An 18,852-nucleotide genomic window follows, 5' to 3' on the forward strand; every position below is an offset into this window, starting at 1 on the left:
CTCCTTTGTTGAGAACCAATCTTCCACAGAGATTTCTCTTACACACATTGACCCCCTTTTCATACACTGGTTGAGTAATACGAATGGAGAGTGTATCACCACAAATAGTTGGCTGCGGCATAATAACGTTTGTAACATTACTGTGCGATGCCACCAAAGCTTGAGCAAAGGAACGCGGCTGTGGTTGAGGTGCTGAAATCGCCGCTGCTGAAGTCAGAGCCATGGGAGATGGCGCTGCTTTGGATGGTGTAGCTGCCGGCAAAGAGAGCTCTGCCTGCCAGTCGAAAGGCATAGCAGAAGTCCAGTAGAAACCAATTGGAGCACCGAACAGTAACACTAAAAGTTCTCAAAATTTAAAGGTACATGGGCATGTGAGCCAATACCGTGAATAGAGAGAATTGCTTGAATACTGAAAAGTAAACCAATCCAATCCAAGTGACAAAAAGACAAAATGATTTTGTCACGTGAATGAGTTAATGGTGGAGATTGAAAATAGGGAAAACTTTGAGAGAATTTTAAATGGAGAGAATTCAAATCTTTAATATTCACATTGGATAAACTTTTTTTTTCCAGTACAACACTTATGTTTTAATTCTTTTTTTAGATCATTAACTTGTGCCCTAAGGACATAAGTTAGCATGACTCATATTCTTTTTGTTATATTGTTGGTGTAATTGAAATCATAATCACGATTAGTTTGGTTTGTTATATAACTTGAAAATAACAAACATTTATATTTTTAATTTTCATCCAAATCAAAATTTCATAAAAAAAAAACATCGTTAATAATTTTCAAACATTAGCGCAATAAGAAGAGCGTAAAGACTGACACGTGAGTGCTCGTTTTTCGTTACTCTCTCCGTCTCTAAATAATAGTCGTTTAAGGTTGATGCATAGTTATTAAGGAAATAATTAATTGTGTTGATTTTGATGGTAAAATTAGTATCATTTATTAAAATACTTTTATTAATTATAGTTAATGTAGTAGTTAAGTTGGATAAAATTCAATAAATAAGAGTATTATAATGGAGTAGCTAACACGACCCTTACGGTATATATTCTTCCCATCAATAAAAGAAAATAGTTGTTTGCCCATTCATCTTTCAACAAAATTATAGTCACGTCGTTTCAACCTAAAAAGTGAATTTCGCTTATATTTTGAAACAGTGAGAGTATTTTTTACCAAAACCTGTCAGTCTTGTCGTTTTGTTTTAATTGGTCCACACCTCATCTCGAGAGTCGAGATACCTCGTCCTCAAGTACACTGAGAACTGAGAGAATCTAGCTAAACTCAGTAACAACAAATGGCTTCCGGAGGCGATCACACCCATGTACATGATCATGATCATCATCACCACGACCATGACCACAAGCATGGTGATTCATTCATAGGCGCTGATGGAAAAGTGTACCATAGCCACGACGGTCTTGCACCACACTCCCACGAACCAATCTACTCTCCCGGATTCTTCAGCAGAAGAGCTCAACCTCTTATCAACAGAGACTTCAACGAAAGAGCTTTCACTGTTGGCATTGGTGGACCTGTTGGTACTGGCAAAACCGCTTTGATGTTAGCACTTTGTCAGAATCTAAGAGATCGTTACAGTCTGGCTGCTGTGACTAATGATATATTTACCAAAGAAGATGGTGAGTTTTTGGTGAAACATAAAGCGCTTCCAGAAGAAAGAATACGTGCTGTTGAAACTGGTGGGTGTCCTCATGCTGCTATTCGCGAGGATATTAGTATTAATCTTGGTCCACTTGAAGAGCTTTCCAATCTTTATAAAGCTGATTTGCTTCTTTGTGAATCCGGTGGAGGTATTGTTAATTTATTAGTATTACTCACTTAAATAATTTGTTAGTTGTTTCTAATTGAGTTAAAAAGACTGAATCACTAGTTTAGTGTGTGTTTGATATCACAATGGTTTTGCCAAAATTACGGTGAGCCAACAGGATTATGCTAAACTGACTGCAAATTCAAACATGAATTTTGTGTGTTTGGTTTCATAGTGGAAAGAGTCAATTTTTGTCATTGCATAACCAAAAGACATGTCTCTTAAACTATAAGTATCGAAAATTTAGTCTCTCAAACTAGCTGAATTTGTCTTCGAAATTGAAAAACTTTGATCATATTATTACTCTTGGATCCATAAGTTTGGTTTGGGAAATTGCTGTGGATGAACTACTTCAATCGACGGTTTTTGGTTTTAGATAACATTTTGAAATTTTATTAATTTGAGAGATCAAATTACGCGTCACCTACAATCTCAGGGGCTAAAATGAAGATCTACGCACTCTATGTTATTACACTTGTATATGTTTATAAGTTTGAGCCCAAAATTTTTGGATATTGATTTGAGTTTTTGTGCAGATAACTTGGCTGCCAATTTCAGCAGGGAACTGGCTGACTATATTATTTACATAATAGATGTATCTGGTGGTGATAAAATTCCTAGGAAAGGTGGTCCTGGAATCACACAAGCTGATCTCCTTGTAAGTGCTATACGCAAAACTATCTCTGGCATGCATAAATCTGTCTATATACAATTTTTTTTCATTTTATTTTTGAATTTGATGATTATGGAACTAATTGGACTTAATTTCAGGTGATAAACAAGACTGACCTTGCACAAGCAATTGGAGCTGACTTGGGTGTCATGGAGCGGGATGCTCTTAGGATGAGAGATGGGGGGCCATTTGTATTTGCTCAGGTTAGTTTAGGACGTTATCTAGTGTTTCTTTCTTGCAAACTTTGTGGCTTTGAGTATATCCAGCAACACTCAGATTCTCTGCAGTCAGGGAATCCACACAGTCACGTAGTCAGCATGTAAGGAATTGTTCGATCAAAGATCAGATGGCTTGGATCGCTTGATGGAGGATACCCGACTTCAGGGAATCCAATTCCCAAGTTAATGCCTGTTAATATTATTGGGTCATCTAAACCAATGTTTTAGAAACCAAACCGGACATCAAATTGGAAATCTCTGGGTCATGGTTCAACTGCTTTAAACTGTTTGAACCGGGATTGAAGCGCGGTTGAACCCTCATATAACTGAATCATAGCAGTGCCGGTGCACAGTTCAGTCAGTTGAACCGTCCAGTTTGACCCTTTATCACATCAGATAGAACACTTTGAATATTTTGGAGGAGCCGTAGGGTTAGTTTGTAGTTTGCACTAACTTTGCTAATTGATGATTGCTAGAGGAAATATACAGATCCATAAAGTACATTAATTGGTGTAATGATGAGAGTATTTGAGGTTCCATATACAAAAGTTAATGCTAAAGCACATATATTCTACTTTTTGAAGAAAGCACATATATATACTTATTCATATGCACTACTATCCAACAAAAATACTAAAATAGGTTGTTGTCCATCAAAAAACTGCATGTTGGATTTAGCTGAGTTGGTATATACATTAGGTTTGTATCTTGGTCTTCGAATTAATTTCATTCTTCTTCTGCTCCATCTTAACTGTTGAGTAGAAAACAACCGGTCCAGGTAATAAATTTGAAAGAGAAGTAAATCCTCCCAAGAATAACGAATGCCTTCTTCTTTCCATGTTATTTCTCAAATTACTGATGTTTGCTTGTTATTCTTTCCGTGTTAATTTCCTTTCCTTTTTGCTTCTCTGTTGACCACATTTGCTCTCCCGTCTTGTATAAATACCATTCCCATTGTTGAGTGTATTCTGAAAATATTGTTTCATCTTTCATAATAGTAAGGAACCATTAATACAACGTGAATGACCTAACCTTAAAATCATGTATAGCCACAAAACCACTGAGCATTTTGCCTTGGTATCTGGTTGGAATTGCATATTTACCCTGTTTAAACAACTGAATTGTTCACAAGCAACTGTCATAGATCCACAGTCAGAATTTATATCAGACATTCAGAGAAAATTGATTGATAGATTGATTGGTGGATATGTTGTATAGTGAATCTTAGATTTGTTTTTAAATAGGAAATTGTGAGTATTTATGATTGAAAGTTGGCTATATAGCATTGAATGTGTGTGTTGTGAGTATTTATGATTGAAAGTTGGCTATATAACATTAAATGTGTGTGTTTATCTCATTTGATTTATTGAAGTGCATCAAGGTTTACATGAAGCATTTTTTCTTATGCAAATTTTACTTCTGCTTATATAACTATTTCGCAGAACTGGTTCAGAAAATGGAAAGAAACAAAATATTGTGGGGGAGTTGCGCTTCTTTGTAACATCTTTAAGGCAGTAATAATAACACAGCTTCTTGTGAGCTTATCGTTGTTCAACCAAATCACTCACCTTATAGCACAGCGATTTTTTTCCGTCAGATTTTAAATTTCTAGCAGCCTAACAGCATTCTTTACATGACCTTTCTTGTATTACAAATAACAATGACCTGCCAATATTTTACTACTCTTGTTAACTTTCTTTCTGCATCCCAGGTGAAGCACAATGTTGGAGTAGAGGAAATTGTGAATCATGTTTTACAGGCATGGGAAGCAGCCACAGGGAAGAAACGCCATTGACATTTCTTTGAAAAATGCTGTTGAACTTGGATTGGTCAACAGGGGAATGATATATAAGAAAGATGGTAGCTCGAGTGAGGAGCGGACCGTAGTCTGTTGTCTTTTCATTCATGTTAAGAAACTATTCTATTCTTTGAAGCATGTTACTACCTTGGATCTAATCAGTGTGTATGAGTTATGCGTCTATCTATCGCTAGTGGTCGTTCGGTATAAATATGCAAATTCACACATCTATAAATGTGTATGGATCGCATATCTATCTACCCTGGCTGTGGCTACTATGTTAAATAACTATTTTCATTCATGTTGACATCTAGATCTCTTCATAAATATGCACGAGCATATATGAGATTATTTTATCACCTTCATTTAGCAAATACATGCTACATCTGTCTAGATTGCTTCAATCCATAAATTAGTTTATTCAATTTAATTGAGTAATAGCCTTAAGGACTTGAACTATGACCATGCATGATTGTTGTGTTTGATGTGCAATACTTATCCAGTATATTTAACTTTGAGCTTCGATATGTTTTAGTCCCCAAAAAATACGGTAATTATTGATTTTGGTCATCAAAAAATTTCGGTCAGTTTTTTGTCTCTCGCTTTTTTGAAAATGATCACAGTTGGCTCCTCTCAGTTAGAAAAGAGGGATTAAAAGCTGGCCAAAAGAATACGAAGCGATCCAATGGTGATCATTTCTTAGAAACGATAGACTAAAAACATACTCAAGTCTTAACTTTAAATGTGTTTTTATGTGATATTTAACACGCATATGAACTCCTTTGGATTGTTATTATTATTTATAGGCCATAATTTATAGCAGATCCATCATCATGCCAGAAACACAATTGACTAGAGACCAAGTTCTTATAAAAAAAATACAGGGTTTTCAAATGTAATGTTAGTTATTCAATTCTATTTAGGATGAATCAATTTGAAATATACAAATCGTCTGCAGAAGGGTTAGCTGGTCTAAGCCACAGCCACCACATGCTTATTTAAAATGTAACTTAGATGCATTATTTCCTTTAGATCAAAATGTTGATGGTATGTTGGCTGCAAAATACGTGGTGGATAGCTTTCATTCTTCATGGGCAAATTTATCCAAGTTGTTTTAGATGATTGTAGAATCTTAATTGAGTCTTTATTTGAAAAATTCTCACGCTGAGTTCTCTAGTAGATAAACAAATTTGGTAACTCAATCTTAGCAAGGTAACCACATTAACATCCAGCTCTCAGTGCCATTCTTTTACATTTTTGAATATTTAATTATTGATGAAATGAATTAATTATTCTCCAGTTAAAAAATGGTGTATCCAAAAAACAGAAAACATTTTAAAATATAATAAAGAGCCATAAAATATGAATCATCAAACAAAACAAAATATGCACACAAATTTTTCTTAAACCACTTTCTAATTTATTTTTGGTGATCAAACCACTGTTTAGTTGTCTAGTTTAGTCATAGCAAAAAATTGGTATGAATAAAGTATGGATATTCGTAATACACAACAGCACAGAAAAGAGAAAATAAAGTATAGCAAATTATAATTTACAGAAAAAAAAGTTTCAAGTTTCAACCAATGTAGCGATCATAGCAAAGCGATTCATAGTTTTGCAATGAAATAAAAATAAAAATAAAAAAAAATACAAATGCGGTGAGCGTGGATCGAACACGCGACCTTCAGATCTTCAGTCTGACGCTCTCCCAACTGAGCTATCCCCGCTGATGTTAACACTTTACTTCTTTTAGTATAAAATGGCAATAGACAATCATAATTTAACATGGAATAGAAAATAATCACCTTCGTTTTCAACAGTTTTTTTTCTCTTTTTCGATTGAGCCTGTCACCCTCCCACTGCTATTTTATTTATTCTCTTTTTAACACATTCTATTGTGATACATTTCAAAAAACACTAATATTGCTAGCCAACTCTCTCTTTCATTTTCAAAAAACATAAGAATGATAGCTTGTATGTGTGAGCCATCATAAATTTTGATCCTTGAAAATAGACTGCTTGAGATCAAAGTATTCATGATTGGTTACTCGTGAAGGAACAACACCACAACCTTCCATTTGAAGTATTGCAATACAAATATATATCATCAAATCATATTTAATTATTTTTTCCAAAAATTATAGTCGCTTTCTTGCACAATTGTCTACACAACCTATGGTAAGTATTCACATACACACTTATAATGTTCATTAATACATGTGAAAACTATACATTGAAAAATCTGTGAAGAAAAATAATGGCATACACCAATCAAACTTCACTTTTTGATGAATGCACTCTATCATCTTACCTTTCATAAAATCATAATTCATATCCCACTTACATATAAAGTGCATGCACCAAAAACTAAAGTGAAAAATTAACAAACCAACAGCCTAATCAAAATGTAATAGAAAAAAGTCATCCTTTTTTTTTTTTTTTTTACAAATCAAATCAAAGTGATAAAGGTCAAATCTCACTAGATCATGGCAAACACTTATAATACCTCGTCACATATTAGTCAAACAAATTCCCAAGTGCATTTATCTTTCCACATGCAATTGGCAACATCTCCTTTTGATTTTGATTTTGTTGCCTTTGAGGAATATCTTGGTAAGATGACATAGTTGATTCATCACTTCCTTCAATCACTCCTTGCTTTCTCATATATTCCAATTTGTCTTGGAAGAGATAAATCAATCCAATGAAAAAGACTTCCACCGTAAAAAGTATAGTCCAAAACATTGTGCTTTTTAAGGTTCTCTTGTGATATGCTTTTAATCCTGTGAAAATGTTGATGATCCCCACAAGGGAAACTATTGTCCCTAGTATCCAGTGTACAAAGTACCAATAACTCCTTTGTTTCTTTCCCCTGCAAATTCAATTAGAATATTTAAAACAACTACTAGATTAAAACATTATAGTAGTATGTTTGATTTCTTTTAAAACAATTAACTATTTTCATTTCATATTTTTACTTTAAAAAATTTAATTTGTAGACATTCAATGTAAAATTACACATATATACTTTTAACTATATTCGATTGTTGTGACACTTTGTTATATTCGTTCTTAAAATATCCTTTCAAATATCTATGTATAAATGTGATTAATGTGTAAAATTAGTCCCTCAAACTTTCATACAGAGGAACTAATTTGTCCCCCGCATGAAAATGTGAGGAGTTAATTATTTTTTGTCAGACCCATTGAAAATTATGAGGGACTAAAATGAGTTTATTTAGTCTAAGAATAATAAGGTAGCAATTTTGTAATGAAAAAAAAAAAGAAGTGCAAATAAAAACAATTTTTCTAACCAAATAACTCTACAGTTTTCCCTGCTGATTAACATGCATGAAAAAATGTAGAAAATTAAAATGGCCATTTTTACTATATGAACTATGAAGTTTGTGTTGTTTGATTGTTAGCTTTATATGAGGTATAAATATTAATGAATTAACCTGTGAGGTCTGAAAAATCCAATGAATGCTTGCACAAGTATAGCACCATAAAGTGCTAAACCTAATCTTTGATGGTTATTGTCAAATGAATTCTCAAATTTTATCAATGACATAGCTGCTCCAACTGTGGCAAGAAGCACTGAAAGCATCTGTTAGATGAAATGTTAGACTATTTTTACAACGAGGATAGAAAGGTAAAAAGAAACATTAAGTATATATACTGCATCCGAACAGCTGAAAAAAAATACAACTATTTCAAATGTATAGAACTTATGGTTCTCAAATTTTAGTCATGATAATGTTTTTTAAAGGGTAATGTTAACCGGTGTCCGGAACACTTGTTAAGGAATCAAATGTAATAAATATTGCATTGGAACTTGTGTTGTCAACTCCTCAAAAGTATGAAAAGTGTTATTTTTATTTTAAAATTTCTTTTTTTAGGTTCCTTAGTCAATGCCCGAAGGCACATGTTAATATGACCCTTTTTAAAAGGAAACATGATAATGTTGTTATCAAGAAAAACAAATAAGAATAAGTATATAATCTTTTGTTTTTAATGGAAGAGTAGTTTAAACTTGCATGATATAAAAGAAAATTAATACTCCATCCGTTTTAAAATGAGTGTCGTTTTAGATCTTTACACACATATTAAAAAATGCAATGATTAAAAGAAAAAGAAAGGTTATTTTACCAAATTATAATTATTAGTTATTGGTTAGTTTTAAAAGTAATACTTTGGAAGTAGTGTGTAGAGTATTAATTGGATGGTACAATTGAAAAGAAAAAGTTATTATTGCATTGAAAACTAAAAATGATGATATTCATTTCAAAACAATTTTTTTTTGCTAAAGCTACACTCATTTTAAAACGGAAGGATTAATTTTTTTTTTTTAAAAAAACATTGGACACACCACTATAAAAGTTAAAGCAAGTTATGATTATGTTGTTACACAAAGATCAAAATTTCAATGATTACAGAATGTAACATTCAAGAAAGCATCTTGTATACTCCTCCACTAAGATAATTTAACACTACTCCACTTGTCAAGTTTTTAACAAAAAAATGCACTTTCATTGTATAATTTTATGAGTTGTGTTATTTCAACATTTATATATGATAATTTTTGTGACAATCAAAATTTTATAAAGGAAATAAGGTGGTAGTACAAAAACTAAAGCAATAGAGAGAGAAAATTAAAAGATAATGTGAGTATGAGAGATAAAATTATCATAAAAGTTGTAAAAAATAATTGTTTCAAATATCATTTCTCTAATTTTATCTTGGGGCATTTTTTAAAAAACTATATGTAGAAATATAGTTAAGAAACTAAATTTATAAATTTTTTCCTTTCCATATAAATTGATCTTTTCCTTAAACATTCAATACCTTGTTAGCATGACCCTTTTAATCACAGGAATTAATAGAAGAGATACATGACCTGAAAAGCAACATGGAAATAGAAGAGTATTCTGCTCCTTCTTGATCCAGGTTCTGCTTTATTGGATCCTCGAATTGTAAGTATTCCAAGAGGCATTAAGAATCCCACTGAACCCCATAGAAGCAATCCATGTAATGCTATATCTGATGCTTTTTGATGATTTACCTGCTATATTAACCACCAGTACTTATAATAAAGGAATGATCACTGCTAAAAACTGGTCATTTATTAACCAAAAATTGGTCACTAAATTGATAAAATGAATATTGATGACCTATTTATTTGCCAATTTAAAATTGTTGTTAAATCAATAGCTGCTAGATAGTTAGCAGCATTGAGAAGAAGTAGAACATGACAGATAAAATACATGCAAAATTCCAAAGAAATTTGTATACCTTGTGAACTTTGCTATTTGTGTTCCTTTGGCTGTTAAACTGATTCACTTCCTTCAAGGTTGTGCATTGAGTGAAGGGTATAACAAATGCATAAAATGAAACAATAACAAAGCACGCTGACTTGTAAGAAATGTGCATTCTCCTAGCACAATAACTCAGCAACACAAAACTACAAGGTACTGATTACTATTTACTACCCTTAAGCTTCTCCCACTGTTTCTCTCTGAGTTTTGAAGCTAAATATGCTTTAAGATATGATTGTTTCTGGTATGGCAGAGGGAGCTTTTAAAGTGTGTTAATGAAGGGACTTATCTGCTTTTTGTATAAAGAAGCTTTAAATTTCCAAGGGGAGGATGCAATACAATACATGCAATATATGAATATGTTATATGTCATGTCACTATGTGAGTTAGTTGAATGTAAATTTTAGCTTATGTTAGAAAGAAAGTATATTAAAATTGAAAAAGTTGAGACTATACTACCTCACTTTCTAACGTGGGGTTGGTTGACATTTGATACTGATAGGTCAAAATCCTATTGATGTGTTCTTTGAATATATATGTTTTAAGGAGGACAATTTGTATGTGAAGGTGGATAAAATTAAGTCAGATCAATCGATGACAATTTTATTCTTGGGTCCATAAATCATTTGGTACAACAAGAATTGCTAGCAGCAGATACCTTGTTTAATCAACAAAAAGAAAATGCTATCTCTCAACAGTATAAGTAGGAGTTTCAGTAAAGGTGTTAAAACTTAAAATAGTGAAAGGCTTAAAACGATACATTTCATATTTGACGAGTTCATTAGTTCGTACTAAGCTCACATGTGATGTTGCTGGATCAGTAGTGTCTTGATGCAATTTCAAGAGGGTAATGCTTTGATGTATCATGATGTGTGATTAGGGTCGTCATGTTTATCATTTGATCGGATGAAAGTGCTCATCATTCGCATATATTCTGTATAGGCCAATGATATAGAAGCGAGTCAAGTTTTGCGCCACATATAAGTTTATTTTTATGGTTGGATTAAATGTGATATATGTGATTTATTGATATGCTGCAAGACTAATTTACTTATACACATTAGTTTTTTTTTTTTTTTTTTAGGGATTATACACATTAGATAAAACCTCTTAAATACTCGTCAAGAGAAACACTACTTTTCCGAAGATTTATAAAAATGTTTTTAGTTCGGCTCTAAAAACATCTTTGAGGTTGCATCCTCACCTAGATATTATAGGACAGAGGAAGTAGAGTTTGTTTAATATTTTTTATTTTTGGAAAAATGATATGCACCGCTGGTGTGAACTATTTTTACACCAAATGTTCAGTAAAATAAAATATGTGGTAGTTTTTTTTTTGTTTTTGTTTTTGGGTACAAGGTAGTTATTTTTAAATATCAATTACAAATTAGGTTGAGCTCTTCCATCGAGCATATTCATAAATGTTCCAACGTAAACCAATATTTAAAATTATTAGAACTTTCATCCACAATCGACGATATTAATGAAAAATAAAAATGCACATTCCTTCTCATATTTACGACTTAGAGAGCAACTTATATTGACGTCGGTTAAATACATGTAACATACTTATTTTCTGCTATTTTAATCAAACCAATGTTAGTTAAGTCACTTCAATAGTAAACACGTAGAAGACCATTAATATCTACTGTCAAAAGATGACGTATGTTGTCTTTGAAGGTGAGAAAAAACACAAGAAGGGGGGTTGAATTGTGTTAGCTTTTTCTTTTCTTTTTCTCCTAACTGAAACAAGCAGTTCAGAAGCAGATAGAGTTCTACTTCTGAATAGATGTTCAGAGCTAGATGCAGCGGATGAGAACAGAGAGAAGAAAGACACAGACAATTTATACAGGTTCCTTCCACAAACCGGAAGTCAGTCATGTCCCCCTTACACTTCCAAGAGGAGTTCACTATGTAATATCTGATTACAATTACTCACTGCTAAAACTAGCAAGAGACTTCAACTTGCTCAAGCACAACTGCAAGAGACTTCCTATGCTCCTGAACAAGATCAAGAGACTTCTAAATTCAAACATAATTACAATGAAAAATGTTTGAGGTTGAACACTTGATATACAATCAGTGGTGTTCACAATACAAATCAGATACAGACTCTTAAAGACTTTAGAATTTCTAAGATGTAAACTTTGATAAGAAATTCTAAGTGAACTTTGGAGTGAAGAGCAATTTGAACAGAGTTTTTGCTTAGCTGATGCGTATATTGTTCTTGTGATACTTTGTGTCTTCAGTCCCTTATATAGAGGTTTGAGAGAGACGTTAAATTGTCAGCACATCCAAAATAGAGTCGTTTGAAGCTTTGATAATTCACCATTGATCCTTTGTCTGATATGGTTATTGTCGTATGAAGGATCAATTTCAAATGCGTTCCCAATGTGTATAAACATTGTTTGCAGGCAGAGCTGTTTTTCTCGTCTTGTAGCAGAGACAAAAACAGAGTAGTGAAAGTAGTGGTTGTACACTTCGTACAATCGTACTATGTCAACGCTCTTTGAAGAATTAACATCCAATGCATTTTAAACTAGCCGTTGTCACACTCTTCCAGTCTTCTTTAATTTTATAGGCGAATTAGAGTCCTTGAAACAGCTTTTGAAAGCTTGAGTTCCATCTCTTGATGAACTGCAGCTTCTAGTGATACATAGCTTCTGATGAACTAGGCTTCTGATGACATCATCACTTCAGAAGCACTTTGTCTTCAGGAGCACTTCAAACTCCAGGAGCAGGTTTCTTCAGACGCTTTAAGCTTCTCTTTTTGTTGATATTGTTACTCTTTATTTGTTCTTTCACGATCAATTTTAGATGTCAAATTTTGTCTATAGTCATGTACACTTGAACAAATATTAGCGTATCCAATTGACAATTTTTAATACTTTGTTATCTTCAAAACTCTTAAAGGGTTATTATTGCTAAACATATTTTGTTCCAACAGTCTTTCGTCGACAACACAGAACTACAAAGTACGAATGCAATGCTCTAAGGCACATGCTATGTTAGCATCTTTTAATATTTTTTTTTATTTGTACAATGTAAGAAAAGCAATTCAAGGATAAGTTCTAATAAAAAAAAAAAAACCGTTGTTAAATTGGATCCCTATGCATTGTTTCCAAAACAAAGAAGAATTAAAAAAGGAGTAAAATTTTCTATCTTTCGATAGAGAAACTGAGGGACTTCAGAGCAATACGGGGGCCTAAAGAACAATTATCTATATTTGGATAATTCCAACTTTTGATAGGCCCATATTTTGGGCTGACAGGCTCAGCTGCTACCAAAAGCTCACAAGCCCAACATCTACTTTCACAAAACCCTAATCCATAGATAAATTTCTTTTCTCCCATATAAACGAAAACCATCGACGCTTTGTTCTCTCTGAAGAGGAAGAAGGTGCACGCCGGCGGATTGAAGTAGGAACCCAACACCACCTTCAGCAATGGTACGTTAACTCCATAAACATTGATCTGTAATAATTTCACTACAAACACTTTATGGCTTTCAATTTCAATTTGTTAAGTCATTGAGCATACAAATAGATTTTCCTTTGAAATTGAAATATTTTTCTGTAAGATCTCATAGTTTGTGAAATGATTGGTTATGTGATTGTAGTCGTCGAAGAGAAAGGTTAGAGAGCCAAAGGAAGAAACAGTGACTCTTGGTCCAGCTGTTAAAGATGGAGAACAAGTTTTTGGTGTTGCTCGTATCTTTGCTTCGTTTAACGATACCTTCATCGTGAGTCTATTTTCCTTCTTTTTATCATTCATTCCAAATTTTGTGTTTTTTTTATTTTATTTGTTGGTGTAATTCATTGAATTGATTTATTTCAGCATGTGACTGATTTGTCTGGTAGAGAAACACTTGTCCGTATTACTGGTAAGTGTGTGTTTTTATTTCATTTCATTTCATTTAACATTAAATTTGCTCAATTGTTTGAAGTTATATTGAAATTTTTCTCTGTAATTTTAGTTGATTTGTGTGAAAATAAGTTTTTATCTCATGTATATTTGATTTACAAGATTTTTATGTTTGATATGTGCTTTGTGGAACTACGTTTTTATGGAACTGTTTGATTTTCAACTGATTATAAACTTGAGCAATGCCCAAAGTGAAGATTTGGGACCTGTTTGGTTAGTTCCAAATCCAATTATAGTGTGTGGCTGTGTGCACTTGTCATGATTAGGTATAAGTCGCATTTGGATTGACTTGTTTTTTAGCTTAAGAAAAATAGCTTATGCAAAAAAATAACCTTATGACAAGCTTATGAATAATACATAGAGGCTTATTTATTCCCATAAACTGTTTTGCATAATGTCAAAAAATAAGCTAATCCAAACAGGTCCATAAGCTATTTCTATAACAATAGATAAAATAAACTCAAGTGTTTTCATATAAGCTATAATACGTCTTCACAAGCTATTTTGGAAAATTTATAAAAATAAGCTGAAAACAGCTTATGAATGTCATAAGCTGTTTTCCCAAGTTTTCTAAGTCAAGTGTTTATGCTAGTAGATAAGCGTAAATAATCAATTCCAAACAGACCGTTCTTGCCATTTACAATTTTGCTCTACCGTTTACCAATGACCCTGATAATATAAATGGAGCAATTCTTCTATTGGCACAACACCAAATATAAATCATTTGGGCACACTCATATGAGAGTCACTTCAAATGAAAAATTTAAAAGAGAATAAAATTAAATGATGTTGATTGATGTGATTTAATTAATTTTGTTTTTATTTTTTTCATTTATGTTTGGGTGTGCCCAAATATTTTTCATTTGGGGTTGTGACCATAGTAGAATTGCTCATTTAAATGTATAAATCTTCGTTGTCATTAACCAGTTTGATGCATGTCTAAGTCTGTTTGTCTTATCTAATTTGTTATGTTTCAGGTGGAATGAAGGTCAAAGCTGACCGAGATGAGTCATCTCCATATGCTGCCATGCTTGCTGCACAAGATGTTGCCACCAGATGCAAGGTAATTGCATATATTTGTATCTTTTTATTCACTTGTGTTTTTTCTTGACAAGCGATTGCGTTGCTCTTTTTAATTTGATTGAATTCTTGTAATCTGATTGCTCCGCCTGTCGTATCAAATATTAATTGTTATTTCATTGGCATTTTCCATTAGCTGTCATAATTTGCTGATTCTGTGTTCTTGAACAGGAGTTAGGCATAACTGCTCTTCACATCAAACTACGTGCTACTGGAGGAAACAAGACCAAAACACCAGGCCCTGGTGCTCAGGCTGCTCTCCGTGCCTTGGCTCGGTCAGGAATGAAAATCGGTCGCATAGGTATTCCTTTAGTCCATTTTTAGGATGCATGTCTTGGTAAATTTGTTCCCTGCTGCTCTAAGCTGGTGATGTGGTCTATAGTTTTTTATGTGCTTTTGTTTTATGCGTTGTGTTTGTGAATCTTGTTTATGAAGTAATAGTTCTCCCTCCTAGTTACTCTTATTTTGTATTCTCAGCATTTGACGATGAGTTTCTAAGTTTTGATATCCAGCTTAATATCTAATTAGCTTGCCTTTTGTTTTTAAATTTGCAGAGGATGTGACCCCAATTCCTTCTGACAGCACCCGCCGAAAGAGTGGTAGAAGGGGTAGAAGGCTCTGAGTTTGCTATGGTATTATGGAAGGAGCTGCTTATGTTTTTATTTTGGTCACCGTGTTTTTGTTTCTTTCCAGACTGTATTGTGGCATATTCAAAAGTTCTACATGAGTTTATTTAGATACAAGTTAAGAGTCAAATGAAAGTTTTTCATGTTTCTTCTATGATTTACACTTTTGCGGATTTGATAAATTGCTTCATCTAATTTTTGTTTTGTTCTCTCATGTTTACTTTATACCGTATGAGAATTAGTACTTAATGGCATTGGTATAATTACCATTGAAATATCAATGGCTGTGAAATTCCTAGTTACTAGTATAGTGACCCGTGTCAGCACGGGGAAATAAAAATCTTTTTTGATCAAATGTATAGATTTTAAATTCGATATGAAATATCTAAACATTGCATATAACGATAAAAATATCTGGATTATTATACTTGTACTAATTATTTGTAGTATAAGATTCACTCATTGTTAAACTTAGCATATGTAGTCGGTAAATGCAAACGTTTAATTTTTTTACAAAGGTTTCACGATACACAACATCTGTGGTCTCCTTACAAACATTATTATCGTCATCCAGGATGAGCAGCTTTAGACCTTTTCTTGAAGTTACCCGAGAGACAGCGACATAAAGTTGTCCATGCGTGAACACAGGCTTATGAAGCTAAAACTCCATTCAAGATAAAGATTGACCTTGGCTTTTATTTATTGTCATTGCAAAACAAAGCGTCAAAGGAAATTGCCTGCGCCTGAATTTGAAGGGTAGTCCTGGATCATTCAGAATAAAATTCATCCTGGGAATGAATACCCTAGTACCTGCCCTTTTTCCTGTAATTACGGTAGCAACTATCGTGCTCTTCCCTAGATGTGTAACTTTCAGCCTAGTACCATTACACAGTCCATTGACCTGATCGATGTTTCTCATCAGCATAACTGGACATCCCACCTTTAGTTTCAACCTGTGATTTGGAATTCCAGAGCTCTTAATACCATTAAGAAATTTTGGTGTGAACCACTCGCTTTGGACATCAGAATTTTCACCCGATCTAAAAATAGAATCAGAGCTTAAATACTCTTTCTCTTCACCTGGAATCAGCGACATCATAAATTCGTTAACATGCTCAATTGAATCAAGCGTTGGTGCGAGTATTCCCCTTTCTTGGAAAAATAGTTGGTCACCAAGGTTATCATTTAGATCGGGATACACAAAGTCTATAAGTGACATCAACGGATTTGTTGTGTCTGATATCAGCAAATCTTCAGGAATTTCTACCTTCATTTCACCATTGTCACCCAAAGCATCGTTGCCGTCTCCAATTGAGAGTATCCACTTGCAAAAATTAGCAATTTCTTCCTGCTCTGCAGGTACCGAAGATGCACCCAATCTCATATTAACAGTAAGCCTCAACACATTACAATAAGCCCATATCTTTGACGAATTGACCGAGGCATTAACAATATCCGGTCTCGTTCCTCCTCAGACAACAGTTAATATCTGCCTAAAATCACCACCTAAAACTACAGTCAATATCTGTCATTCCACCAAGCGTTGGTGCGAGTATCCGGCCTCATTCCTACTTATGTTGATTGTAATTTGTAAACTTTGTTATGGATGTTTTCAATGGTTTTTTGTAGTTGCGCTAATAAAATCAATTTACCTTAGTTTAGTTATGCGATGTTAGTTGACCTATTTTAAAATTTGACATATTTGGTCTAAAATATGGCCATATGATATTTGAAGTTTTGAAGGGAATATCGAGGTTGAGTTTTTTTGTCATGAAATCACATTCTACATTATTTAAAACATTACAGATTTAATAAAAATGACAATGACAAAGGGACCAATTTTTAAAATAGAGGGTATGTGAAATGGTGAAAATACTGAACCAAACTTGCAATTGAACAGACAAAATTGTATAAGGTACCTTTTAAACACTAGAAAAAATACAATGTTTTTTTTATGTATGCAAATAAATTATCATTCAACAATTTATCTCTCCTACTATTGTGGATTTACAAATAAGTGTTATGTAGGAAGACATAAGTGTTATTTAGGAAGACATAAGTGTTATTTTTTTATTTCCAATAAATCTAAACCATTGAATTTTTTTAAAATTCTAATGGTAAAATATAAGTGGTACACCGGTGAGGGACTTAATTGCTCCTTCACCCTAGAATCCATCTCAATATATATGTGAAAGCAACAAATAATAACGGAATAAGCATATGTTAACCATAGTTTTAAAACTCGGCTCAACCATCGACTTGACAAAGGTATTGGGTCACTGGGTTAATGGTCGAACCATTGAGTCACTGGTTGAACCGCATGACTTAACCAGATTAAATCGGATGACTCGATCGAATAACTTGGTCTCTATATTAAACTTGTTTATGTAATATTAAATTAGGTTGAACAAGATGAATCAATCTCTAAAAATTTCAATTTTTTAAATTAGTTAAAAACTCCTAATTTTCTATATTCTTATTTTCTTTCTCCTTTTAAAATTTTCAAAATTAGGCTGTATATAAATGTTAATCGGAAGGAATGATGTCACACGTTTAAAAATATAAATACTTGCAACCAAAAAAATATGCATTCAAAAAACAAAAAAAGACAAACAAAAAGCTAAAATAAAAAAAAGAATATAAAAGTTGACCCGAGTCTAAGAGAAAAAAGGCCCAAGCCCATTGATCTCTCTCAAGGCATAACCCTAATTATAAAACCAACATTTTTTTTTTTGAAAAATGATATTTGAACAACCATTTTTTGACAATTTTTGTGACAACTTTCTCTCTCATACTCACATGATTATTCTACTTTCTCTCTCTATTGCTTTGATTTTTGTGCCACTATTTAAATTTCTTTGTAAAATTTGGTTGTCCAACAAGTTGTCACAATAAATGGTTATACAAATAACATTGCTCTTTTTTTTTACAAACAACACGTCTCTTAGTTATTTGCAGCCGCCGTTACATTTTGATTTTCCCCTTGTGCGATTCAAACACAGCGCAGCTTCTTTCTTGATGCTTCTTCTTCAATTGTTTTGTTTTCTATTTCATGTATTTCTTCTCTATACCTCTTTCTCCCTTCCTTTTCAGAAATTAATTTGAGCGACATCAATTTTTTGTTGTGCGATCTGCGATGGTGTTTGACCCGGTCCGAGTTGTAGAAACCGTCGGTTCATCGGTTTATTGAAAAAACCGGACGAGTCGTCCGATTCACACTGGGTCAAATGCATGACTGATCTAACTACTTACTTGAATCGGTTCTACCACCGGTTCACGGTTCGACTGGCCGGTGCTGGGTTTTAAAACAATGATGTTAACATATCTATCCGATTTTATATACAAACAAATAATATTTTTTGAAATCGAATAACTTATTGGGTG

General features: G+C 33.1%; 3 protein-coding genes and 1 non-coding gene across 5 annotated transcripts; 2 read left to right on the plus strand and 2 right to left on the minus strand.

The window, feature by feature from the left end:
- The first annotated feature begins 1,208 nt into the window (after positions 1 to 1,208).
- On the plus strand, positions 1,209 to 4,936 carry LOC11426174 (urease accessory protein G). Its single transcript, XM_003608451.4, has 4 exons — positions 1,209 to 1,818; positions 2,372 to 2,493; positions 2,607 to 2,711; positions 4,438 to 4,936. Exons 1-4 carry the CDS (start codon positions 1,305 to 1,307, stop codon positions 4,519 to 4,521), a joined length of 825 nt encoding a protein of 274 aa, XP_003608499.1. The 5' UTR covers positions 1,209 to 1,304; the 3' UTR covers positions 4,522 to 4,936.
- A 1,242-nt stretch (positions 4,937 to 6,178) lies between these two features.
- On the minus strand, positions 6,179 to 6,251 carry TRNAF-GAA (transfer RNA phenylalanine (anticodon GAA)). Its single transcript has one exon. It is a non-coding gene; the product is annotated as a tRNA-Phe (tRNA).
- Positions 6,252 to 6,700: 449 nt separating this feature from the next.
- LOC11415433 (cytochrome b561 domain-containing protein At4g18260) lies at positions 6,701 to 10,222 on the minus strand. Of its 2 annotated transcripts, none has more exons than XM_013601900.3 (4): positions 9,817 to 10,222; positions 9,422 to 9,586; positions 7,983 to 8,131; positions 6,701 to 7,396 (listed from the first exon to the last, which is right to left on the minus strand). In XM_013601900.3, exons 1-4 carry the CDS (start codon positions 9,952 to 9,954, stop codon positions 7,042 to 7,044), a joined length of 807 nt encoding a protein of 268 aa, XP_013457354.1. In that variant the 5' UTR covers positions 9,955 to 10,222; the 3' UTR covers positions 6,701 to 7,041. The 2 variants fall into 2 exon arrangements, with proteins under 2 accessions (XP_013457354.1, XP_024637193.1); XM_024781425.2 differs by having other exon boundaries at positions 9,422 to 9,589; positions 9,817 to 10,221.
- Positions 10,223 to 13,129: 2,907 nt separating this feature from the next.
- LOC11442711 (40S ribosomal protein S14) lies at positions 13,130 to 15,682 on the plus strand. The gene is made up of 6 exons (XM_003608453.4): positions 13,130 to 13,287; positions 13,458 to 13,580; positions 13,676 to 13,721; positions 14,740 to 14,825; positions 15,014 to 15,143; positions 15,397 to 15,682. The coding sequence occupies exons 1-6, from the start codon at positions 13,285 to 13,287 to the stop codon at positions 15,462 to 15,464; spliced, it is 456 nt and encodes a 151-aa protein (XP_003608501.1). The 5' UTR covers positions 13,130 to 13,284; the 3' UTR covers positions 15,465 to 15,682.
- The last annotated feature ends 3,170 nt before the right edge of the window (positions 15,683 to 18,852 follow it).

This window comes from Medicago truncatula, chromosome 4, assembly GCF_003473485.1.
Source record: "Medicago truncatula cultivar Jemalong A17 chromosome 4, MtrunA17r5.0-ANR, whole genome shotgun sequence".
In the NCBI taxonomy this organism is placed as follows: Eukaryota; Viridiplantae; Streptophyta; class Magnoliopsida; order Fabales; family Fabaceae; genus Medicago; species Medicago truncatula.

What these genes read in the sequence shown, in the direction of transcription:
- LOC11415433 (XM_024781425.2), bottom strand. Translation starts at nt 9,954, where the DNA reads ATGCACATTTCTTACAAGTCAGCGTGCTTTGTTATTGTTTCATTTTAT. An exon ending in CAAATAGCAAAGTTCACAAG is followed by an intron (nt 9,590 to 9,816) that starts GTATACAAATTT and finishes TGGTTAATATAG; the next exon opens with CAGGTAAATCATCAAAAAGC. An exon ending in GGATTTTTCAGACCTCACAG is followed by an intron (nt 7,397 to 7,982) that starts GTTAATTCATTA and finishes TTGAATTTGCAG; the next exon opens with GGGAAAGAAACAAAGGAGTT.
- LOC11442711 (XM_003608453.4), top strand. An exon ending in AACACTTGTCCGTATTACTG is followed by an intron (nt 13,722 to 14,739) that starts GTAAGTGTGTGT and finishes GTTATGTTTCAG; the next exon opens with GTGGAATGAAGGTCAAAGCT. An exon ending in AATGAAAATCGGTCGCATAG is followed by an intron (nt 15,144 to 15,396) that starts GTATTCCTTTAG and finishes TTAAATTTGCAG; the next exon opens with AGGATGTGACCCCAATTCCT.
- LOC11426174 (XM_003608451.4), top strand. Translation starts at nt 1,305, where the DNA reads ATGGCTTCCGGAGGCGATCACACCCATGTACATGATCATGATCATCAT. An exon ending in TCACACAAGCTGATCTCCTT is followed by an intron (nt 2,494 to 2,606) that starts GTAAGTGCTATA and finishes ACTTAATTTCAG; the next exon opens with GTGATAAACAAGACTGACCT. An exon ending in GGCCATTTGTATTTGCTCAG is followed by an intron (nt 2,712 to 4,437) that starts GTTAGTTTAGGA and finishes TCTGCATCCCAG; the next exon opens with GTGAAGCACAATGTTGGAGT.